Source organism: Tetrao urogallus (genome assembly GCF_951394365.1).
Source record: "Tetrao urogallus genome assembly, chromosome: Z".
Taxonomy (NCBI): Eukaryota; Metazoa; Chordata; class Aves; order Galliformes; family Phasianidae; genus Tetrao; species Tetrao urogallus.
In genome coordinates, this window is record NC_136816.1 from 13,043,070 (window position 1) to 13,069,003 (window position 25,934).

General features: G+C 38.7%; 1 protein-coding gene across 1 annotated transcript in view; it reads left to right on the top strand.

Moving 5' to 3' along the window:
* Window positions 1-3,105: 3,105 nt before the first annotated feature.
* Window positions 3,106-25,934, top strand: part of VCAN (versican) — a gene marked incomplete at both ends in the record, with an annotated part of 97,574 nt that continues 74,745 nt past the window's right edge. The window contains 4 exons of the mRNA XM_079548818.1: window positions 3,106-3,175; window positions 11,291-11,662; window positions 22,779-22,953; window positions 23,068-23,195. Coding sequence (XP_079404944.1) covers window positions 3,106-3,175; window positions 11,291-11,662; window positions 22,779-22,953; window positions 23,068-23,195 — 745 coding nt within the window. The remainder of the gene's footprint in view (window positions 3,176-11,290; window positions 11,663-22,778; window positions 22,954-23,067; window positions 23,196-25,934) is intronic.

Consider the following 25,934-nt stretch of genomic DNA (forward strand, 5'->3'; position numbering starts at 1 on the left):
TTTATTTTTTATTTTTTTAGCTGTGTGAGCTCTTACTATAGCAAATAGCAAATATAATTTTATTAATCCTCATCACAAGGCCAAGTCAAGATCCCAACCATGAGTGCTCTAATGGTTTGATACCACCTGGTCCTCAGCAGTCACAAGGTGTCTTGGAAGTCATCTCTTTGCAGTTGTCTTTTCTGTTTCCACATTTCATTTTGAGTATATGGGTTTTTTTTCATCATTCAGGGCTGAAAGCTGAAAATGTTTTTACAATGAGATTCCTCAAACTATGTTAAGAGTGCTGTAACCAGCACTGTGCTGGAAGCATGGCACTCTGTGTTTGTGTGCAAGGTGGGCAGGAACGAGAAGGTGAGATCTTTCATATACCCACTGCAGCTGACTCTCAGCAGCTCTGCAATATGGTGGCAGGTCTGGTGGAATTACCCGCATATGGGACTGGTTGCATCACTTTGTGTCACAGTACTCCAGTGAGCTTCGGGGGACACAAGACCTTGCACAGGTGCATGTTGTCCACTGACAGAGGGGCAGCTACTGCAGAGGAGCATGCAACCCACCCTGCTTAGGTGCTGCATACCTGTCTTCCTGGAAAGTCATTTATTCCTTTTCCATTGTGAATTTGTTTGATCCCATTGTCCAGTTCCCTTGTTTCTGGTCTCAAAAGCCACGGTTGCCTACTAAGGGAGAAGGGATGTGCAGTACATGGGTAAACATGGAAAGCTGAACTATTAAATAGTTTGTTCTAGACTTTTGTTTAACTGTTGATGCAGCCAGTGTGTGACACATGGAAAACACGTGGACAGAACAGCTTGCAAGATCTGGAACTACCATGTCTTCAGAATGGCCAGAGCTTTTGCATTCACCGTCTTTGAGGTTGGAGAATACTGTAGGTCTCCTTTGTGTGCTGCCTTCACAGTACTTGTTTTGCTACAGGAGCTAATTGGCAACGGCCTTGGTGTTTTACAGTGGTCTCAGAACACAAAGGTGCTTGAAACATCTTCTGGTTTCAGCACATCTGCAGTCTCACAGTGACCTCTCATTTTCTGAGACTTTGTGTAATAACAGGGATCACTTGAGCATTTATTTAAGAATATGTGGCTGCCTTTATTTGAAAGTTGTCCCTCTGAATTCAAAGCACTCTGGTGTCTGCAGCTCTTACCAAGTGCAACCTTCTTACTCTTGACAGTGTTCTGTGGGAACATAATATTCTGAAGCACAGTATAGGTTTTTAAAATTAGTTGTGAAATAAACACGTGTATTCTCCATTTGCTGCTTTGCTTATGTTAGCTGGGAGAAAGATAAAACCAGCCAGTTAGTGTTTGAGTCCTCAGAAAAAGCTTAGTGGAGGATGGGGCTCAAACTGAATAAAGTCAGAGACGTCTTGGTTCATGTTTGGGACTGGCTCATAAAATGTGCAGTTTCTGTGAAGTTAATATTGCCAAATCCGTGATATCACATCGTGCTGTGAGCTCTGTCAAATGGATGAAGCAGAAATGAGGCGTCTTTGGCAACGTGCAGCCTGCTCCATGGAAAGCAGCTGTATTCTTTCCTCCACGCCCTGGGAATAGGTTGCAGCATATGTTTCCCAGTGCAACCAGCCAGCCCTGGCCATCTGTATATGGGGAATGAAAATGGCTTGGATTTTCAACCCTTTTGGGTGGGAATTTTGAGCATGATGCTGCTATGTTAGAGACTGCCTCACTGGAAACTCTTCATTTGAGATGTTTTGCGTCTTTTCTGAACCATTCAGCGCTTACAGGTCAGGTGCCAATTCACACAGATTCATGTTAAGTATGGGCTGCAGCTGTTACCGGTGTAGGGAATTTTCCTGGGGTTGAACACATCATCAGTAATTTTTTGAATTTTTTGAAATTACTGCGTGTTTCACTTTAGTGCTCAGTATAGCTTATGGACGTTTGTGGGTTTATTAGTTAAGGCTTTGACCCTACAACGTTACATATAAATACTAAATAACTAAAATGCTAATGTAAAAAATGTCAGAAAATGTGTAAGTAATACAAGGTTCATAGCAATACCATAGATCTCTTTAATCCTTATTTTGCTGTTGAGCTGTAATCTATTTTAGAGTTCAGGTTTCTTGGCTATTTCCAAGCCACGTAGTGTACTTTGACAGCAGGAAACTCACTGTTCTGTGATTTAAAACTTTTCAAGGGCATTTGACAAATCATTACTGAGAGCTATTCCTTAAGATGCCTCAGTAGTGCATATGACTGTGTGGGGAAGGAACTGTTTTTAAAAGCATGGTGGAGGTGGATTGGTGGATGGGCTAACTGATCTTAGTGGTCTTTTCCAACTTTAATGATTCTATGTTTCCAATAGTTGACATTTATGGGAATTGTGATGGTTTTGCTAGAATGCTTCTTAAGTTTGCAGGATAATTGCAGATGTGTAATTAGAAACTGAAATAAAAATGAGAACATACCATTATGAACAAGCAATGTATTATGTATGTGTTATATATGTTTTCAGCTGTGAGAGCATGGAGCCTGTAAAAGGAGCAATAAGCAAACACAAAGGGGATTGACACATTTGTTTATTACTGCAGACTCAGTAAACTGAAATTCAGTATGAATTAGTATTTTATAGTCATTAGAACTGCCACTATAATAAATCTCCACTATGAAATAATACATACAGCAGTTTTAAAGCAGGACTTTTGTAGATGGAAAGGGTCATAGTGCATAGTGCAGATGTTGATTTACGCTCAGAATTCATGAAGTTATTGTGGGAGCCTCTTTTAAACTAAGGTTATTTGCTGATGCTAATTGATAGGGCAGTCTATGTTATGGATGCAGATCTTCCTGGAGGCTGCATCTAAATTGGCAGCTCTACAGGAGGAAGAAGTCATCATGTTCTACTTACGGACTGCTGTTGCTGTGTGGTATCAGATTTAAAACAGTGTACAAAATGGTGAAGATCAGAATATTATTATTCACTGTCCTTCTGAGCATCATTTTTTGAGCTCACGACTGCTTCTAGTATCAACCAATGATGAATAGAGTTGCACTGACTTGCTACACTTTGTAAGGACTCAGTGTTAAACTAACCATTTATTCTGTTTCTCTTTATTTGTAGGTCAAGATGTTGTTAAATATAAAAGGCATCATATGGATGTGCTCTACATTAGCTATAACTTATATGCTACCTAAAGGTAAGTCTGTTATGTATGGAATAATTTATTAAAATTAATTCCAGTGACAGCGGGAAGGAGCACAATCCAATTGGGAAAGTACTTCCCAGGACTGGGGAAATGTGTTTTCTGATTTTATCTCTGTACTGTGTAACTAATTTTGTTCCTGTTTTCTCCTTTTTGCCTACTGATTTACATAGAAAACTTCTGGTGCTTGAGCATGTTTTTGGCAAGGTTTTTACACAGTTTGTGTCTCCTGAGGTTTGTCAGTGCCATTACTATAATTCGAGTAATGATAAAGACAGCGTGATAATGCGATAAAGACATTAGAAAGCATAAAGTGAAACAGCTTGCCTTCTTCAAATGTTCAGGAATGTGACTTAACTGCTTTAACCTCTGTTTGTGAAATGTTGGGCCTGTTTGTCAGATATGTCTCATACCTTCATTTGGCATGGCCTACAGAGGAGTTCCCCTGCATGGATGAAGTGGGGAGTACTGGAGGGGATAGTTTTGGTGAAAAGCAAACAGTTTCATGAGGGCTTCAGCACTGAGAAGTGCCAGTGCATGAGAGCAAGAGCAGCTTGCTGCTACACACCTAGTCAGGCTGCAGAGGTCGCAAATTAAGTGGGGGAGTCTTGGATCTACAGGAACAGCTGTTCTGCACATCTACCAGTCAGATCCCAATGCATGCATTCATGTTATTGATATGACAGCAGCCTTATGAGTTTGTATGTCACTGACACTCTCTATATTCAGGGTGAAAAGTGCCACATACAAGTGAGATATAGAGAAACCAAGAACCCCAGTCTCTGCCTGCCTCTGTAATAACAGAAGAATGAGCCTAAGGAGGCATGCTTTTGGGGTCGCCAGACCCTCCGTGGTGGGGGCAGCTGTAGGCCAAGCTGGTTGGAAGCTGTGGCAATCTCCTGGCTGCTGGGGCCTGGAACCAAAACATCTTAAAGCAGCGGCAGGTGTTAGCTTTGGATAGAAAGTTGGAGCCCTGTTTACTTCTCATGGTGATTACGTGTTAAGCTGAAGTACATATTCATATATGATTGCTATGGTTCGAAACTTTTGACTCAAAATTAGTACAGAGCAGGTCCCTACAGCAGCTGCAGACTCCGAAAATTGGAATGATGGTTTTCCCAAGGCTCAAATCAAGACAATTTTTATTCTACTTTCTTCTTCTCGGGAGCCTTTGGAAAATCTCTTTATACTTTTCTTTTTTTTTTTTTGACTTTTTTTTTCTTTTTTTTTTTTTTATATTTTTTAGCTCTTATACTGTGTATAGCAAAGTTCTTTCTTAGGTAATTTTTCCTGTAAGATAAAAACTGTTTTGCTTAAGTGTTGACTTTAGAAGAAAAGATGGTGGGCTTTTTTTTTTTTTTTTTTCCTTCACTTGGGTTGGGAGCACTATCCTTCTCTGTTTCCTGTCATCCCCTCCTCCTTAAATCTAGTTTTGTTTCTCCATTCTTTACTAAACACACAGCAGACCAAGACAATTAGAAGACATTCTCGGAGGAAACGGACTCAAAGCTTCAGGGAGGGGCAAGATGCTAAAACTAAGCTTCCATTATCTCATTTATTGAGGGCTGAAACTCATTTGGTTATTAAATGTCAAGCTTTTTTTCTTTCTTTCCATTTTTTACTCAATAAAATCTGTAAATGTACACTGCTGTACATTTGATCTGCATCTTTGATCTGCAGGCATTTAATTATTTGTTCATATGAAGTATTCTGGAAGGCAAAGCAAGTGATTGTCAGAAGAAATCATGGACCAACAATGTCAGTTTATATAGGGAACTTAAAAATGTTTATTTGATAAGTTGTAGCACTATTAGTCAGCTTTAAAATGGAGTAAATGCTTGTACATCACTCATGGGATGAGAGGTATGAAGTTAAGATTTTACCTGATAATCAACCTTTGGGAGGAGAGCATGTAAGGAGAGGATAAGCAAGACAAATGAATCTGACATTGTATGTAAAGCTGACATTTCTATTACAACCTATTGAAAATCTGATCATGTTTATTTAGGGCTTAATTCAGTGGTCAGTCTAATCTCACATACATCATTTAGCACTACATGGGGTAGTTCTTCCCCTTCTCCGTACCCTAGTGCTGGCTGACATGTATTTCTATGTGTTGACGGTACTTATGGGCATATCTGTCCAGCTCAGTCAGGTAAATGACTTGTCTGAGAGACATCGGATAACCCTTTTTGCAAGTTAGTATTCAGCTGGATCAGATCTTTGATCTGCCTCACTGATTTATGCAATTGCCTGAGCTGGTAGAATTAGGGAAGTAGGAGTGCATCAATATTTGTGGAGAGGTGAGACTGAAGGAATGACACCATTAGATGCCCTTCAACTTACTCCACTTATCATCACCTCTGAAATGGTTTATAAATTGTTCATGTGACTTCCAGAAAAAGAATTTCAAGAACACAAGTGTTCTGTGAATGTGCTGGTGTGGTCATCTCAGGAATACAGACCAAGTTCTGACTTGTCCTCATTCTCTTGAAATTTTTGGAAAAAGTGCAGAAAAATCTTTGTGTTCCTAGAAATATATTGTGGACTTCATGGGTTTTATTTTTGAAGTTGAGTATCACACTTTAGCCTCAGAGATTCTCAAATGGGAAGTTCTTCAGAATATGGTCATGCTGAAGAGGAAAAAGATGAGGTAAACTTTAATGTGAATTAATCCAATAGAGTCTGGGCTTGATCCATATCTTTCTGTTTTGTAGAAATAATAGTAAGTTTATGTAATAACTTTTCTGAGGATTAATATTACAAGGTCACAGACAAACCTTTCCAGTCCTGCTGTTTAGAACGAAAAGAAACAACAACAACAAAAAAAACCCTTTAAAATAAAATCTCTGTTTGCAATTTGAAAAGTTAGACAGGAATTTCTTACATTTCAATTTTTTTTTTTTTTTTTAAATCCTGAATTTGAGTGAAATATTGATGCCTTGAAATCTTTTGTGAAACACAGATTCCCATACTTTCTGTTCCCAAAATGGATTTGGTTAACCATATGGGTTGATTGAATAGTCACTTGCCTATGATTAATGGCAGTGTTTCCCTTTGGGTAAAACTGTTCTGAAAGCTTAGATTCATTCTTTTGAAACTCGTATAGGAAATTTGTCAAAATCGACAGTTATTTTATGAAAGAAATAAGCTTTGGCAAGTTGGCATTTTCTGCTAGGAAAAATGTTGTGTTGAAAAATTTAAATATCAATTGAGAATACTAATGTTTGAAAATGTGTACTGTTTAGAGGCTAAACTATCCAGTCTGTATTGATCATCTGTCATTCAGTCTGATGTTTGATTTTGGCATCATTGATTCCGTTGCTTACTGAAGCACTTCCTTTTCTCTTCCAGTAGCTCCAAAAGGCTTTCTTTGGGAGTTCCCCCAAACCCCTCTTTTCAAAAAACAGACAAACAAAGTTATTAATTCTGGAATCCAAGAGATTATTAGGTTATAGAATCATAGAACTGTCAAGGTTGGAAAAACCTCCAAGATTATCTAATCCAACCATCCACCTACCACCAATATTGCCTTACTAAAGCATGCTCCTTAGTATAACATCTAAACGTGTTCATCCAAATGTGTTTCTTGAACACACCTGGGGCCATGACTCCACCAGCTCCCTGGGCAGCCTGTGCCCAACCAGCACCTGACCATGCTTTCATAGAAATTTTTCTTGATATCCAACCTGAACCTTCTCTGATGCAACTTGAGGACATTCCCCCTTGTTATTTCTAGTCATGGGGGAAAAGAGGCTGACCCCCATCTTGCCACTGCCTCCTTTCAGGCAGCTGTAGAGAGTTTAAGGTCTTCCCTGTGCCTGCTCTTCTCCAGACTGAACAATCCCAATTCCCTCAGCCACTCTTCGTGAGACTTGTGCTCCAGATCCCTCACCAGTTTCACTGCCCTTCTCTGGACAACATGCTGTGGTGCATGTGAAGGATTAATGATAGAAGTTCATGAGCAAGGTTTGCTCATGACACCTACTCTTGGCCTGCCATTTACTCACTTTGAACTACCTGGTGTTACAATTCTCTGGTTTACAAGCTGGACCCAGTGATTATGATCATTGTTGAAGTTTACCTCTCTCATTATAAGCTACTATTTATCATGTCACGAATAAGTGTGTTTTTATGAAAGCCCTACAATCCAGAAGAGAATACAAACATCTTAGGTTACAGTATGTGATAATGTCCTTTTGAAGGTACAAATAATATACATCAACTTGGCATATCATGTTAATATTATATGTGCTCTAGAACACGTGTGCTTGCTTATAATATTTGCACATTTGTATGCATGTTACACTGGGTTTGGCAGCTGGAATTTATGTTTTTCTGGCAGAATGATTTTTTTACAGAATATGACAATAATTGTTTTTTCATTACTTTGCCTCCTTTTCTTACTCTGTATCTTAAGACTGCAGATTACCTTGTAAAGAACTTGAGTGAGGACTTTATTGGTCTTGGTCTTCTACTACCTCTGCTATCAAAATTTCATACAAGTTTGTAAAAGCTATGCGTTATGTTTTAGTTTTTCAGTATCTTTATTAAAGAAATGATGGTTAGTGAAAAGACATCTCTTAGGCTCAGTATTAGTCATTAAAGTAACAGTACACAATTTCATTGGTCTTTGCAATTTTTCTTGACAGGTAATATATCCTATAAGTACACTGATTACAAACAATTGCACAGAGAATTCTAAGGAACTGCTTTGTGCTCAAACAAGAAGTAGTTTGTGTCCAACTTCAAGAGAAACATATAAAAACACATGTCATTGGTAAGATAAGGCATCTAGGGAAAAATATTCATATATACTGTCATTTCCATGATAAATTGATTAAAATGTCTTAGCTTCAGGTTTGGGGAATATACAGCATTGTTTAGTCTGTGAAACCCCTACCCTGACAGGACTGTTTCCTGTCAGGATACTGTATGAGAGATCTTCATTCTGTTCCTGCTTCTTATTCTGATATTGAACCTATTTAATATTTAAATTGAGGAAGACATAAAAACCCAGCTGCTAAAACACAGAGAGTCTGCTGATAACCTGACTGCATGTCATGCTCTGGGCTTGAATCTGCTGTCCCATCATCTAGTACAAAGCTCTCGTTAACTTTACCGGTAGTTCTTGAAAGATAGATCTGTAGCCAGATTACTTGGACTTAACTGTGTATTTTGTTTCTTTATTGTCTATTTTCCATAAGGACTTAAATATGCTCAAGAGTGATGCATTTTAGTTAGTAAGAGAAAAGAATGCTCATACCATATCTCATTTAAGAGTTATCAGTGTTTTAGGTTTTACTTGGGTAGATGGTGAAGACGTGGTATGAAACAACGTTCAGTGCTAGGATTGCTCTTCACTGATGATTGGGTAAATACCTGCTTTTCTCAGCTCATATTCAGATTTACAAACAGTTACAAAATATTTTGTATGCATTTTGTTGACTGCATCCCTTCTAAGGTACAGTCTGTCTCAACTGGCTTGGACTACTGAAGAAACGAAGTTTTTGAAACTGAATGGGAATATTTCTTAATCATCAATACAAAGCTTTTCAGTGAATTATATTTTCTCCCCTTTTCTCATCTGCTAGTCAAAACAGAGTGCTTTTAAAAGCACTTCATAGAGCTTTCTACAGCTAGATGAGTTTGTAGGTACATAGTTTTTGCCTTATTCTTGGATATAGTCCAGTTTAGGGTAGATCTAATTTGCATATCATTATGATATCTATTTGCTGTCAAGGGTTTCATTCTACTAATGAGAAGACACAAATTCTGAAGAGGAAATTTCCTCAGGGTTTGGTACTGATATTCTAGATCACACATAACTGAAAACAGCGCCTTTGAAAGTTTATTAAAATTCTGTCAGTCAGCGTAATTATAAGTAGATCATTTTTCATTTAAGAAGTTCCTGTAATGTATATAGATGACAAGAGATCATAATAAAAGCTAAATATTTTGAAACTGATTTAATCTCCCACCTGTGCGATTTGGCAGTTTTTCCATCACAACTGATAGGATTGAGTATTCATTCTATTTCTCTAGCTCTACCCAAATGTAATTAAATAAAGTTCCAAGAAATTAAAGGTGATACAAGAGTTAGTGATGTTTTCCTACTGTAAATCTTGGGATAAAACCAGCTCACTGTGGTGTTTAGCAATCAGTTCTAGGGAAGTCAGGTTTTTAGTTCTTTTTAAACAACATCTGACTTCCCCAAATTCTTGTTTCAGTATCTTTTTTTAAACAAATGTGTTTGCAATCAAAGCTTTTGAGCTAGTCTATAGTCTTCAGTAACTTCTGTAGGCTTGCCTTAAAGCCTTGTGAATTGTTCAGTCCTAGTTATATGTTGGTCCTGTTTTTGTCATTCACTGTTTTATAAATACATCCTTTCTAGATCTTTCTCAAGTTGTGTTTGTTCAACATGAGTTGTAGTATCTCACCAATCTTTGCTTGTAAGACTGAAAATTTCACTACATGCCTGAATCAGAGCGAAAAATCTTGCTGGTAAATCAGCTCAGTTCTGTGTGAACTTTTCATTTGAGCTTTGGATGCAGTGCAGCTGTATTGGCAGAATGCTACACCATTGTTGTTAGAATCTCTCTGGTCTAATCAGTTCTGATAAAGCTAACTTGCGTGTTTCTGCACTAAGTTCCCAAGAATCTTAACTTAGGTAGGTATGAATGGAAACTATTTGAAGACTTCCGTTCCAACTTCTTGGTCATCCTTGGCTGGGCCAGTATTTTTCTGGCTAGGACTTTGTTGTAAAAATGCATGGCTGTCATACTGGTGATTATTGAATATTTTTGTAGATGTTACTATTAATGTTTTATTCTCTGTGTGATGTGCATCTGTTAAAAATCATCAGCTTAATAAAAAGTTTTTCTTTTTTTTTTCTTTTTCTCCTTCTCTCCTGTTTTTCTTTCAAAATATTCTTCTCTTTATAGTGTGATGATGTTTTTGATGGTAACTAAATAACTAGATAACTTTTCAAGTACTGGTATCTCATATTTCGTGCTGGTGCCTGGTATTTGAAGACATTTTTTGTTTCTAAACTTTATGAATTCTACCTGACTTCAAATTAATGATTAGCATTTTCAACCTTTGAAAAAATGTTTGCAGGTCAGTGAAAGAGGACATATACATTCTATTATATGACAGCCTTTAATCTTCATTAAGCCATTAAATATGGTGAAATAACATCACATAACAACATAAATCTAACAGAAATCCTGTTTTCAGACAGTTGCTGTGTGCAGGTTGGATGAACAGTAGTCAACTTTCCCCTTGGGATATTGTCAGATGGAAGCATTTCACTGTAAAGTGTTTGCAGCTGGAGATGTCATAAAAATGATAAAGGTCCTATCAAGTCAAGCTTGAGCCAAGCAGGGACTTTCTGTGTGCTTTGCTTCCTTCTTTGCTTTAACATCTTAAAATACCCCATTTCTGTAATGTGTTAAAGGCCCCTGGGCTACAAGGAAATAATTTTGAAAGAATGACAACTTAGGATAATCTCACTGAAAAGGCTTTTGTTTCAGCATGTATACAATAAAAAGAGTTAACCCTTGAAAGAGAAATGGAATAAGGAAGGCAGTGTATGTAAAGTCTTGGGCTGTGTTTTACTTCTACTACATGAGCATATGAACAGGCTGCTGTAAGGTAAAACAAAGTGTAAGCATCACTAGCTCCCCTAAGTGCCTAGTTTTGGCCAGCAACAAATGTGAGATATCTGGTTGTCTTTCAACAACTGGTTTTAGTCTGGTGAAGTTTGAAAACATAGCTCTTACAATTCAACTGTCATCTGTAACCTTCAAAACAGTTTCCAAAGGAAGCCAATACCAATCTGACTGCTACAGTCAGTGACTACGACAAATGGAAAAAACAAATCAAAGAGCAGTGAATTAATTTACCCAGACAGGAAGGAGCTCAGTCAAGGGCTGAGGATGTTGGTACAGACTCCGTTTTGGCTTACTCTGGTCAGATCTTTTGTGAACCAGCTAGAGTTCAGGTCTTAAAAGTCTGTTAATAATTAAACAGTGATGAAATGTGTTTCTGATTTTGCTGGTTGCTAATGTGATATATCCTTTCTCTTCCTCTCTCCCATTCTTCTAGTTAAGGCAGAAAAAAAAACCCTGGTGAAGGGATCCCTCTCTGGAACGTCAGTCCTTCCATGCTTCTTTTCAACCACACCCACCATAGCCTCCAGCTACGCAGCCGAGTATCTTCGAATCAAATGGTCAAAGGTTGAACTGGATAAAAGCGGAAAAGATGCAAAAGAAACCACGGTCCTTGTGGCCCAGAATGGGAACATCAAAATAGGCCAGAACTACAAGGACAGGGTGTCAGTTCCAACCCATTCAGAGGAGACCGGTGATGCTTCACTGACTTTCTCTAGGCTGCGTGCAAGTGATGCAGGGGTGTACCGCTGTGATGTGATGTATGGAGTTGAGGACACACAAGGCATTGTATCGCTGGCTGTTGATGGTAAGAATTCATTTATTTCATTTGTAGTCAGCAGTAATCCCAGTCAAACCAGTAACAGCTACTACTTATAACTACAAGGCATTCATATGACCAGTTTTAGGAAATTGTTCTTCCTTCACTATTGACTTGTTCCATTCTCTTTTTGATTATTTTTAAGATTTTTTTCCAGCCCATATTTTTCTCATTTCTCCTGCACATGTTCTGGGAGGATACTCTTGATTCACAGAGCAAATGCTGTTCACTTGTCCCAGTAGCACGTTGATTGGTTTTATATCCTTTACAAGATGAACTCCTGTTTTCACAATTACTTTTTTTTTTTAGCAAGTACCTCTAAAGTTCTCCAAAACCAGTCTTTTTGAACCACAGTACATAACATAATACATCTATCTGAAAATGTGTCTTTATAAGAAGATAGACTTGGCAGGCAGAAGCAGTTTCTTAGTAATTGTTTCTGTAGGATGAAAAGAAGCGACTGCTCTGCTCTATTGGAGCTCTGGTTGCCTTCTCTTGCTGCTTGGCAGTGGGAATGTAAACCATCTAACCTCAAACAGCTCTTTCTGTGATAGAAACATCAAGCACCAAGGAAGAGTTTATCTCCATAATAGCAGTTGGATAGCTAAGAAAATCACCTGCCAAAAGCTGCAGGAAGACAAGTAGAAGGCTGCTATTATTCTTCCATGTGGAAGACTCAGGCCTAAGAGTTGGCATGCAAGCACCATAAGGAAATAGCCTCCAAAATTTTGGGGAAGAGAATTGTTCTTGTAAAGAAGCACAGGAAACAAAACTTTAAATAGAGTGTTGGTGGCAAAAGTAGCATCTGATCTATTGGCATTTTTCTCCTAAGTTCCTGCTTATACAGCACCATGTGCAGACTGCTCCAGAGCCTGATGCCCTGTCAGTTTGGCACCAAGCCTGAACTATTAAACTGCTGAAAAGCAGGACATGTTAGCCCAGGCACTGTGCCATGTGAATTCTGTACCAAAATTACTCTGAAGAACACTGGGCTGTGTGGATGTACCAGCTTACATGAGCGTTGGTTTGGACTCTACCTTGCACTTCTCTGCATTCAGGTGTTTTTTTGAAATTTAGGTATTTACTCAAGTGACTGAGTCCCAAAACAAACATTGGGATCTTCTGTTGGAAATCATGGCTTTGGCTAAGATTTTTTGTAAGCTTAATACTATATTGTTCTTTCACTATGCCTAACCTAACTTTAGCAGTCTTTTGGCATCTGTTCAATGAAAGGTTTTGAAGGTGTGGTCTTAATTTGGAAATACAATAAATCAGTGTAACCATTAATGTTTTTTTCTAACTTCATAAGCTGTGTAGTCTTAATGACAAAAGCAAAAGAAATCCTGGTTTGAACATTATTTTTCAGTAATGAATATACCTGGCATTCCTTAGCCCTTTAAAGCACTCCCTTGGCTATGTATCTGTATCCAGGAGCAGCAGATGTTCACTACAATAAAATATCAGATGATTTACAGCAATACTTTAGCTTGTGTTACTGCTGCTACAGTACACTGCAATGAGATGCACAGTTCAGATCTCTTTTAAATTAAAAGAAAATTTCAAACACAGCATTTTCTTTCTGAAGCTACTCTTTTTTGTCGTTTTTTGTCTTTGATGTCAAAATTTGGAGAACAGAACAAGCTGTATCTTCATACACATGGTAAAGTAACATTGTTAAGTTATCATTTGTGCACTTGATTTTCCATTTTCTATATAAACAAATATAATTTTTCAGACTTGTAAAAATTTTATATTAATGTTGTTGCTTAATTTTTGTACCCTTACATCAATAAGCCTTCAGCATTTTTGAGACTTCAGCTATTATCTTAAAAGAAAAAAAAAACAAACCAACAAAACCAATTGTATTAGTCACAAACATAATTTATTTTGATTATGTCATCTTTTTGAATCTGTGCCCTGAAATAATAACAATTACTGAAAGAGAGATGTGTGTTCTTTGTGAGTTCTTCATCACCTGTTGTTAGCAGTTAACATTATTGAGAAATCTTCTTTATGTGTTAATTGTGCTAATTTCTGAGTTGAGTACTGGTGTGGCTCAGCACTGCTTTGGTCTGCTCTTCCAAGAAGACTTGCAGGTGATGTTGCTTGTGTAAAGCTGAGTAAAATTATCACTCATTTTGCTAATGTGCATATTTTATGATCATGGAGTGAAAGATAAAATGCGTCTGTGTAGCACTTAATCTCTGGGGTCTGAGCAAGCACCTTTTGCTTCACCTTTTCAGTGAATTAAAAGTGTGTAGACAAAGCAGTTATTATGACTGTGAACATTGCAGTAAACTTCTTGATTGTGTAGATGAACCCAACATGACTAACTTGTTGGAGGCTTTTGCCAGCTTCACTCTGGGGACAATTTAGAGGTGGGAAGGAATGCTTCTGTGATGCTTTGGGAAGCACAGAATCTTAGAACTCTGGAATCGTAGGATGACTTGGGTTGGGAGAATCATCAAATTCCAACTCCCCTACCACAGGCATGGTTGCAAGTCACTAAATCAAGCACCAGACCATGTTGTCCAGGGCCCCATCCAATCTAGCTTTGAACACCTCCAGAGAAAGGGTATCCAAAATCTATCTGGGCAGTCTATACCTGCACCTCACCACCCTCTCAGTGCAAAACTTCCCCTTGACAAACAATCTAAATCCTCCCTCCTCTAGTTTAAAACCATTCCCCCTTATCCTATCACTATCAACCTTTGTAAAAACTTGATTTCCCTTCTGATTATAATCTCCTTTTAAATATTCTATTTCAATTATTTTAATGCCAACACTGTTGTCTGTGTTAAATCAAAGAATAAATTAAGGAGAAGTCGTAGCAACATAGAACCAAAAGGACATGCTTGATAGCTTGAAAACTTATTCCTTTGGTGTTACAGATCACCATGTTACATGTTGTGTTATATACCTTCATTAATGCCCAAATTGAGCAGGGCTTACTATTTGAATGAGTTGTCAGGCACTTTGCATGTTATGTCCCAAAAATCATAGAATCACAGAATGGTGTGGGTTGGAAGGAATGTTAGAGACCATCCAGTTCCAAACCACTCCAAGTGCAGGTTGCTACCCACCAGATAGGGTTCCATCCACACTGGCCTTGGATGCCTCCAGGGATGGGGCACCCACAGCTTCTCTGGGCAGCTGTGCCAGGGCCTCATCACTCTCTGAGTGAAGAATCGCCATGTAATATCTAATCCAAATCTCCTTTATTTTACTTTAAAGCTCCTCCCCTTGTTCTATCAGTATCTGCCTATGTAAAATGTTGGTCTCTCTCTTGTTTGCAATTTCCCTTAAAGTACTGAAAGAACACAATGTGAGGTCTCCCTGGAGCCTTCTCTTCACCAGGCTGAACAGTCCTAGCTCCCTCAACCTTTCTTCGTAGGAGAGGGGCTCAAGACCTATGATCATCACTGTAGCCCTCCTCTGGACCCAATCCACCAGTTCATCTTTTTTGTCCTGAGGTCTTCAGGCCTGTATGCAGTTAGGGCCTAATGAGGGCATAGTAGAGGGGAACAACATCTCCCTCTCCCTGCTGGCCTCTCCTCTGTTGATTCAGCCCAGGATATAGTTGGCTTTCTGGGCTGCAAGGGCACTGCTGGCTCTTGTCCACCTTTTTATCCACCAGAATCCTCAAGTTCTTCCCAGCAGGCCTGTTCTCAATTAGTTGTTCTTGCAGTCTGTCCTCATATTTGGGATTGTCCTGACCCAAATCCAGCACCTTACACTTGGGCTTGTTGAATTTCAATATCTTCTCATTGGACCTCTTCTCCTGCCTGTCTACATCCCTTTGGATGGCTTCCCTTCCTCTTGTTGTATCAACTGCACCATTCAGCTTGATGTCATCAGTAGGCTTGCCGAGGGTGCACTCAGTCCCACTGTCTATGTCACTGAACATCAGTAGGGCTAGACTGCTGTACCCCTCATTACTATTTTCAATGGTGAGACTGAACTGTACCCCTCATTACTATTTTCAATGGTGAAACCTTAAGAGAGAAGTGTGAAATTCTTAATTTTAATTGTACGGGAAGCTGTAGGCTACCACCTGGATACCATATTTAGTTAATGGCAATTATGGGTTCTCCTTGAGGTTGGGGAGGGAGCCTGCATCAACTGCTCAGCAGTGTTACATAGTTTCATCATGCTGGATACCTCCTTTTCCATTACTAATTGTAAGAAAAATCTTCCCTTACACCCTACTTGTTGCTACAATTAAATCGACTTTTCAGACAGGATGATTTTTTTGTTCATAGCAGACCTAGCAGTCTACAGTATTATGCACTTGGACCTCTTACAAAAAGTGGAACATTCAGAACATTCATATTTGCTTTTCATTTGAGGTGATGTCTCCTCTTTACACTGTACTGTTTGAAAATTTCTTTTTCTTGTGTGCGGTTCCTCCTTTTCAGCTGTTGTAATTTTATCTTTCTATGGTGTTTTGAGCTTATCTTTAGGACCCTTTTTGTAATTATTAAACCCAGATCATAAACTCTGTCCTGTTAGGAGTCCAAAGCAGTTGGACTTGATCTTTATATGTACTTTCCAACTGAATTATTCTATTTTACTATTACTGTCTTTGGAAACCTATTTTGCCACTGTTCTTAGTTTCTTCCCTGTTGCTGTTACTGAACATCAAGAGACTTCAAGTACAGTGCCTTAGCTGACATTGAGCTGTCTCTCCATTCCCACTTCAAGCTGCTTTTTGAAACAGATGAGGTTTCACCTGCAACCCGGTATAGATACTTGGATAGAGATAATGTAGAGGTTGATTGCCAGCAGGCAATGATCTTCAGGCCTTCTGACCATCGTCCTTGAGTGTTCAGCCACCCACTAATAGTTTATCAAGTTTCACAGGTGTGCTGGGTCTGAAGTCAGAGTAGAATTTACTTTATTTTCAGTGATTTAAAGTCAGATGCCTAGCACTCAGCTCTTTTCTGATGAGAGTTGTGGGTGAGATGAGCTCTCTAGTAGTTCTCATTTCTGTTCCCTGATCAGAGAGTCTTAGACAGGTAATGTAAACTAGACTCCTAACCTTCAGGAGTAACAGTGGTAAGTTTGAATTCCACAAAGAGTTTAATAAAAAGTACTACTGTACCTCTCCATATTTATTCCATTTCTCTAGGTATAATAAAGTTCGCTTGTGTAAAATAGATGTAAGTTTCCTTATAAAAAGCTGACCTGGACATGCAGAGTAACAGCATAATTCATTCTCAAACATAATTGAGCATTTAATGAAACTGTTGTTTTTTGTAGTTCTGCGAGATATTAAAAAGCAACATATTTGGACAAGTGCAAGGAACATGAAAGAACTGATCTAACAACTCACTTGAGCCAGTTTTTGGTTATTTACCTTGGAAATGCCTGCACATTTGATTGAAGTGGCAAATGTGATCCTTCAGTTTTCTTGCTTTTTTTGAAAATCTTGTCAGAGAGTATTTTTTGGCAATAATGTTACCCTTTTCTTACTGCTGTCTTGGGAGTTCACTGCTTTCACAGGCCTTCTTTTGTTAGCTTCTATTTGAGTCCACTGTTTGAGAGGCTTTTCACAAATCGGATTGTAGAGAAAAGCCAATAAGAAAAATCTGAGGCTTAAAATATTGACCTCTTTAAAGGGAAGAAGCAGCAATTAGGGAGGCAGAGTAGACTGTAATTCACAATTTTATTTTTATGCAAACTTCTTTCTTGCAGGCATTATAGTGATAATAAATGGATGTTGTTTCCAGTGTGGGAACACTGCCTCTCAGTTGTGCCCTGAGCCCTAAGAGATTGCGTGTTGACAACGTAATTGATTTATTCTCTCTAAAGCCAGAACTCCCCTTTATTAGCACCTAAGTATGGCATTTGAAGAGATGGGGTTTTGTAATCTTTTAGATTTATCTATCTTGAATCCTTATCACCTGTTGATGTTGAAATTTCATACTTCCTTGATAACTAAATAGAAATGGATTGCTGCGTTTTTAAGCTTATTCTTTACTCTCCTGAGGAAGTGATGGTAGGGAAGATAGAGGTTTCTTAGCTACAAGGTAAAGAGCAGAATACACAATGGCTCAAAGAGAGGGAAACTGAATTCTGTATTGAGATACCCGGTTCTGCATGCATCTGTGCCTAGGGAGTAGGAATGAGGATGCTATGATACATCTGTCACAGCCCTGGCACAGGGACTTGGAAGGTGGCAGCTGATTTTCAGGCTGCAGGTGATTTGGGGTCAGGCTGAGGATCTGCAGAGGACCACACACCTTCTCCTTTAAGAAGATAAAGTAAAGTAGGTGCTGATATGCATAGCTACACTGATTTTTATCCTGTCAGTCATCTCCTATTGTGAGAACAGTTCTGAGAGGCTATGTATTTCTTTTAATTTTTTTTTTAACAATTTAAATTTCAGTATCAGTGTCTTGGCCTCACTGAATGCTGTGTGACCGAGTACATTGTTATGCAGAGGTAACAGCAGGTACGTGATCTAGGCTGTCTGTTCCAAGGTATTGCAGATGTAGTAACCAAGTCCTCCACTTTGGCAAGTTGTCTGTCAGAAGAATGCAGTTCAGGCTGAGCATCAACTGCTTTCTTTCTCTGCACTAGCTTGTTTAGAGGAGTCTGTGTACACTTGCATGTTGCTGCATTACTTTGTAAAGATGGATGCAAAGATTTTGGGCAAAGGGGTGATGTGCGAGTTGGTGCAAGAAGCCTTGTCCCTGGAGAGCCAGCAAGTGGAACTGGGTGGTTGGTTAGTGCTTCCTCTTTGCGAGCAGAGAGGATCCTGGAGACATCTGTGAATGCAATGCAAGGCTGCTCTCAGGTTGCCAGAGCAAGAGATGGGAGTTGCAAGATGTTTGCAGAGCCTGGAGTGGGAGATGAATTATTGCAAGAAGCTCAAAATTCCTGTTTCTTCCTTTAATGCAGTGCTCTTCCCTGTTGCCTCTGTTTTGGATTGTATTTGTAATGTAAATTGATTTCTGCATAAAAGTAAGGAAGATCACCCAATTTGTTTAGAACTCTATTAGCTTTGGCATTGAGGGATGCTTGAAGGGTCTATCCACTTTGACTGAGACCTGAAAATAAAAATGAACAGAATAACGACTGCCATAATTATCTTTTCTCTTTACATATTCTTTGTGTTATGAGACTACTTCTGAAGTTCAGTCTTTATGTGACTCCAGGCAGGCAAGTTGCAGCAGCATGAGCTCACTAGTGAAAGCTGTTGTTTATTAGCCACAATAAAGCAGGAAGTGTCTTGAAGGAGCCCTTCCCTCCAGTTCTAGGAAGTGTTGTAGCATGATACCCTGGCAAGTGATAAAGCAAAGCTGCAATCCAAAGGTGCAAAACCATAGTATCAGTCTCTTACTCAGGAAGGTCCTAGTTTGTTAAGTGAAATACTTCATGCTTTCCTTCTCTGGTGTAAGGCAAAAATAAGTGAATAAAAGACATTCTCTCTTCCTCAGGCAGCAGCAGTGAATTTTTGGGTGCTGCAAATTACTTTCCTGTGAGTGCTCTTTTTTGCAGACACTGTTGCTCTTTCCTGTAATTAGGCTGACTTTGCCAGATGTTCGGTGACAACATTACGCTCTTGTAGTCTGTTTTCCAGTTACTTTATTTGTTCCTGGGACAACTCCTTTCTTGCCTTTTCTTTCAGAGGGCAAGTGGACAAAGGGGAAAAATCCTTTACAAATGTTGTAAAGTGCAAGAACTCGGACAATGGATTTTGCCCCCTTCTCTCTGTCTAACTGAAACAATGAAAGTCCTGCACTTTAATCTTCTTAGCCCCAGGGGGTCTTCTAATTATTGCAGCTGTTGCTCAGGCTTATACATACTGATGTCTTCCTACCCATTCATCTTGGAGGCTCTTTTATGTCCATTGGCTCCTCAGTGGAAATGGAAGAGCCTTAAACTCGGAGAATAGGTGAAGTTTACCTTTTGGATCTGGGTGAGGAGAACAAAGCATTCTCCAAGTTCCTTTCCAGGATTTACAAATGACCAAAGGCATTTTCTCAGCAGCTCTTTAAATTTATGTTAGCACTAGCTCTTTAGTTCTGCCTTACCAAGGTAATGCAAGGTCCACATGTCATCAGCAAAGCCATTGACCGCTTTCAGTTTGTAAGAAATAAGGGGCTTGTTGAGAAGGCACTCATATGTAGGCAGCTTAAAGCTTTAAAATAATGCGAGTTCAGAGAAGTATGTTGCCTTCTCCTGCTAAGTTAATAAACCTTTCTGTGGCTTTATGGAAAAGCAGTGTTCTTGTGCCTGGATGAAGTCATGTTACATCAGTTAAGTGAACTTGCAGGCGGGAAAAAGTATTGAGGCAATGAGTCTAAATGTCTATAAAATTTGTTTTAATTAAAATTAAAACAACAAGCCAAATGAGCAAATTACTTCACATACTTGTGCATTTCTGGCTTGACTCTGTATAACAGTCAGTGTAAAATATTGTATGCTACTGGTACAATAAGGCCAAGTTGGACAGCTTGTGAATTATACCATGACCAAACAGGTTGACTGAACCTCAGCATTTTTATTTACTATTGTGCCACTGAATAGAGTCATGCTGGTTTATACCAGCAGGTATGTGGCCCAGATTATTGACTGTGTTATAAAATAACCAATATATTAAAATAAAGCTCTTAAATCTTCAATTAACATATTTGTTATTTTGAATTTTTAAATTCAAAAAGTAATTAGTTGTTGTTACCTTAACTTTTTGTGTTGTAAGGCAGTGTACTGTGGACACATGGACATGTGATAAGGAACTGCATGGTTATGGGGTAAACAAAGCCAAAATACTGCTACACATAAGCTTATGGGTATACAAACACGTATGCATGGATAAAGTTTTGCACAACTTAAAGCAACAGAAATGATCTGTGAATTTGCCTAAAGCAGGCAGTGGAAGAAGCCTTACAGCAGAGAAAGTGTAGGGGCATAGGAGCTGGTACATCTCACTCTCTGACATTCCCTTTCTGTGTCTCTCAGAACAGAGAGTTTTCATTAGTAAGAGCATACCTTCCTCGAGGCTGTGCCATAGTGCACGGGCCATTGGAGTGCTCTGGTCCTCATCTGTACCATTACGCTTGCTCTTCTCATTCTCAAGAGAGAAGAAAGGTACTCACGGGCAGCTGTCCCTGCTCTTTGCTAACTCCTGAAGTCTGCCTAGAAAATTGTTTGGAAGGATGTTAGGAGGCCTGAGCCAAGTAACTTGCCGAACTAGTCTAGCAGTTTTAGCAGTCACGATGATGGAGTTGCAGGCACCTGGAATACTTAATTTATGTAATATAAACATAGCCATAATTTTTTTGTGACCTGCTCTTCACTTTGGGCTTTGCCAGTTCAATATTTGAAGCTGAAATAATTACTTTGCTGTTTGTAAGAAGAACTATTCATTATGTATTCTGTCAGCGACTCTGAAAATGCACTTTATGGGTCAATAGTAGCCTGTGAGGATCCAAGCGGTGGCTGCAGCTGGTGTGTGGGTCCACAGTAAAGTTGAAATTTCTGGTGCTTCTTCCATTTCTTTTGTTTTCTGCCAGAAGCTTTAATGAAAATTGATGTCTGATGACTGAGCTTTGAACTACCTGTGTGTGAATACACACAGTGTGTTGTAACTTTGTTTGAGAAACTTTCTTAGCAAACCACAATAAAGAGAAAAAAAAATAGTATTTTTTGCTTATTGTCCATAGTTAGATCTTTGATAGGATAATTTTACTAAATTAATCTTTAGGAAAAGCAGCTACAATTTCTAGGTATGTTGGAATTTGGTCACTTTTGGAAGCTTCTCATATTGCTGCTTACTAGTAAGTTATCAGACTTCCATCTTTCAACAGTATACTAATAACAAAGACTTCTCATTAAATTTGTTATTGTTTTAATGCCAACATTTCCAAGGTCATAACAGTGTACTGTATCCTCATCAGGAAATACCCCAATAAAATTATCACTAAAAATAACATTTTGTGATTTATTTTTCTTGTTTTGTGGCAATTCTGCATAGTGGATTATTTATGGTACTATAATGCTTCTGAAGATTTTCATTTAAATAAATGAGACTAGGTGTTATTTTTCAGTCATCATCAGGACGTATCCTTTCGGTGCTAAACTGTTAAAGACATTAGCAATGGAGAAGGATGTGATTTGGTCAGATGGGGTATCTGTTGTCTGCCATCTTAGAATTGGTGCCCTTTATATTGTTTTAGGTGTTCAGGCACAACTGTTGTCAAACAGAGTTTGAATCATAAGTGTATGGAAAACAGAATGTGGTTCCTTGACATAATGTCTTAACAAAAACCATCTTAACTCTTACCCTTCTCTCTCCAGACATCTGACATATTCTTGTAATTTTGGAAATTGTCTAGATTCTTTCCAGAACCAGAAAGGCAATAATAAAAGCAAGCTTTGTTTTGTCTGTATTGTTGGTACTGCATGCAGGAAAGCCTAGCAATGAAAAATAGGCCAACAGGCATATACTTATAAATGTTGTGTTTGCAATAATCTGTGAATGTGTAGGATCAGACACGAGGGCCATCACTGATGATTTAGCTTGCCTCAAAAGAAACTCTTTGGTGTGCCTGCTTGCTGCATGCTTCCCTGTGGCTGACAGATCTCAAACACTCAAGGGTTGCCCCATTCACTCTTGGCATTTCTGCATGCAGTTACTGCAGCTGGCTACTTCCAAAAGGCTGGTTCTTTTCTTGTTTTTTGATTAGGTCTGTTCAGTCTTGCCTGGTCACGTGATTTGACTTGCAATTGGATGGGCTGACAAGTGAGTGTGTCAGGTAGTGCCTCAGCATATGGATATACTTCAGTGTACATTCTTTTTGGTCACAATGTTCCATTATACTTAAGTGGAAATGCTTAGATGGTTTAATTACTTTTTCAAAGTATGCTGAATATAGTTCAAACTATTAAAAAGATAGGGTGTCATATAGTTACTGGTAGTAGCCACTAGAGGGAGGGGCATAATTCAATTGGTGGAATATCTCAGCCTTCTAGTGTTTTAATTGTACCCATCTGTTTTTACCATCATAATAATATCCAGGTAAAGTTACAATATGATGATGACTGCAGAAATGATGCAAAATGTGTCAGTAATCTGAGTTTGTTATCTTTTCAGGTGTAGTATTTCACTATCGTGCAGCCACCAGCAGGTACACTTTGAATTTTACGCAAGCTCAGCAGACTTGTTTGGACAATGGTGCTGTCATAGCAAGCCCAGAGCAACTGAAAGCAGCATATGAAGATGGATTTGAACAGTGTGATGCTGGCTGGTTGTCTGACCAGACTGTTAGGTGAGATGCTTAGAACACTCTTTGACAGAGTTTCTCCAAATTAGTATGCTTAGCCTGTAAAAACTTAATGTTCTGACTTATTGTGTTAATAAATATGGACATGCTGCATTTCAGATATCCAATTAGACATCCAAGGATTGGTTGCTTTGGAGATAAAATGGGAAAGAAAGGAGTCAGAACATATGGACGCCGTTTTCCTAATGAAACTTACGATGTGTACTGCTATGTGGAACACATGCAAGGTAAGATAGGTCCATATTTATTCTGCATGACAAATTTCAAAATAACTTGGGGTTCCAATATGGAAAAGCAAAGAAATATGTTCCGTGTGCAATACATTTTGGCCGTTTTGAATCTGAAGTGAATTGCTGAGTGGAGTGAACCTATAGTTTGTGCTGTACTAGACTTTAATTAAAAACAAATGTGAAGTCTACAGAAAGTCAGTCTGGTTTAAAGATGCTATAGTCAGTGACAGCAGATCACACAAAACTAGTGTCAAAATGTTCCTATTTTTTAGATGTTATGAAAGGATATTCAAAGAAATTACAATGAAAGTTTGAGAAACTGTATGTATCTTTTATATATATATACATATACATACACATATATATATCTATATATATATGAAGATGGATATGATGCAAATGCTGCTAAATATATTATAGTTCATAAGGTATGTAATTGAGGTTTTCACATGTCCTGAACATAAAGTTAGAAAGATATTTAATTGAAATCCAACTTGAATCTCTTTTCTTTTTTTTTTTTTTAAGAGAGTCATCTCAATATCAAAAAGAAAAACACAAGCATGAACTTTCTATTGAGGATTAGCATTTTTAATTAAATTATTTGTGGTTATATAATATAACTGTAGTCTTTGCAAAAGTTGCTAATTAAATGACTCTAATGCAGCAGAGAGATTATGATCCTGCCACATGTTGATTACAAACCATGGATTGTGATGTGAAGTCCGTGGTACTTCATGATCCACTTGTGATCATGTGATCAGTCTTGGTTCAATGAGGTGTTGGATGTTGAAAAGTAAAAAAAACATTAAATTTTCCTGTGATTGGTCTATTCTCATACCCACTCTTTCAGAGAAGTAGTGTTTTCTAACATCCAACCTGAATCTTGCCTGAAGCAACTTGAGGTCATTCCCTCTACCCTATCTCTTGTTACCTGAGAGAAGAGGGTGACCCCCGCCTCACTACAACCTCCCTTCAGGTAGTTATAATTCATACAAGCTTGGGAACTGAAAATTAAGCAATGCAATTAATGCTCTTAGTTTTGTCTTAGTTTTATTTAAATTCCTTCTATGTCTGACAGTGAACAGCATGCTTGAACACAGAGAATCCATATCATTCCTCCATAAATCCATGACAGAATTCGCCTCTGAATCAGCTCTTGAATCTAAGGTTATACATTCAAAATAGATTGTTCCTAGCTTTCAGAAGCAGTTTTGACAAATCTATATTGTTCTGGAATGAAAAAGAGGAGCGTTCTTCTCTTATCATCATTTACCCCTTTATTACGGGGAAGTGTTATAATATGGAGAAGCTCATCCTGGATGCCACTCCATCAGATCCACAGCTTTTATATGCTGGAGACTGCAGAATTAAATATAGGTGGTGTCACATGAGACTGCATTAGCTGGAAGCAATTCCCTCAACCTGCTGTTCAGGCATCTTTTCAAGCAGACCAGGACATGCCTGGCTTTCTGGGCTGTAAGCACACATTGCCAGCTCGTGTTGAGTTTTTTTAACTATGACCCCAAAGTCCTTCTTGCAGTGCTTCTCTTGATTCACTTTTTAGCTAGCCCACGTTCATGTTTTGGATTGCCCCAACTCATGTGCAACACCTTGCACATGGCCTTGTTGAACTTTATGAGGTTCACACAGGTCTTTCTCAATCCTGTCCAGGTCCCTTTGGATAGCATCCTGTTGTTGTGTTCCATCAAGATTTGCACCATGTTGCTTGGTGCCACCTGCAAACTTACTGAACTTTAAGCCACTGCCTACGTCAGATGTTAAATAGCGCAGATCTCTGAAGAAGATCACTTATCTCTGGTCTCCATGTAGACACTGAGCTATTGACTGCAACCCTTTCCATCTAGGTGGTTCCTCTTAGTGGTTGATCTGTCAAATCCACGTCTCTCCAATTTAGAGACAAGAATGTCATGCGGGACACATGCTTTCCACTAGTCCATTCAGTTGACATCAGTTGCCCTTATTCACCATTGCTGTAAGTCCATTGTTGAAGGCCACAGAATTTGTCAAGTGGAGTTAGCCCCTATTGAAGTCATATTGCCTGTGATGAGTTATCTCTGTTTCGCATGTGCCTTAGCATAGTTACCAGAAAGATCTGCTCTGTGATCTCACCAGACACAGGAGACTTGCTGGTCCATGATTTGCTAGGTGTTCCTTTTTGTGTTTTTTAAAGATTGGGGTTATGTTTCTCCTTTTCCAGTCAGTGAGAACTTCAATGGGCTACCACTGCTTCTCAAATATGATGAATAGTAGCTTAGAAACTTCGTCTACCAATTTCTTCAGGACCCTAGGATATGTCTTAAGTCCTGTGTACTTGGGCATCTTTGGGATCCTTAGGTGGTTTCAAACCTTATCTTCTCTTCTCCTACAGTGGGTGATCCTTCATTTCTCCTAGTACCATCCTCTGGTTTCTGACTTGGATGGTAGGGCTAGAGCATTTGTCAATGAAGACTAAGGCAAAAAAGCTGTTGAATACTTCACCATTCACTACAACTTGGGTAACAAGGTCTCTGATTTTCTTCTGGACAGGGCTCACATTTTCCCTACACTTTCTTTTATCACTGACATATTAGTAGCAGTCTTCCTTGTTTCCCTTGACCTCCTTGGCCAGATTTAATTCAGATATAATTCTGTCAGGACTTAGCTTTCCAACCCTGATCTCTCTCTGCTTGGACAGTGTCACTGTATACCTCCAATGATACCTGTCATTGCTTTCAC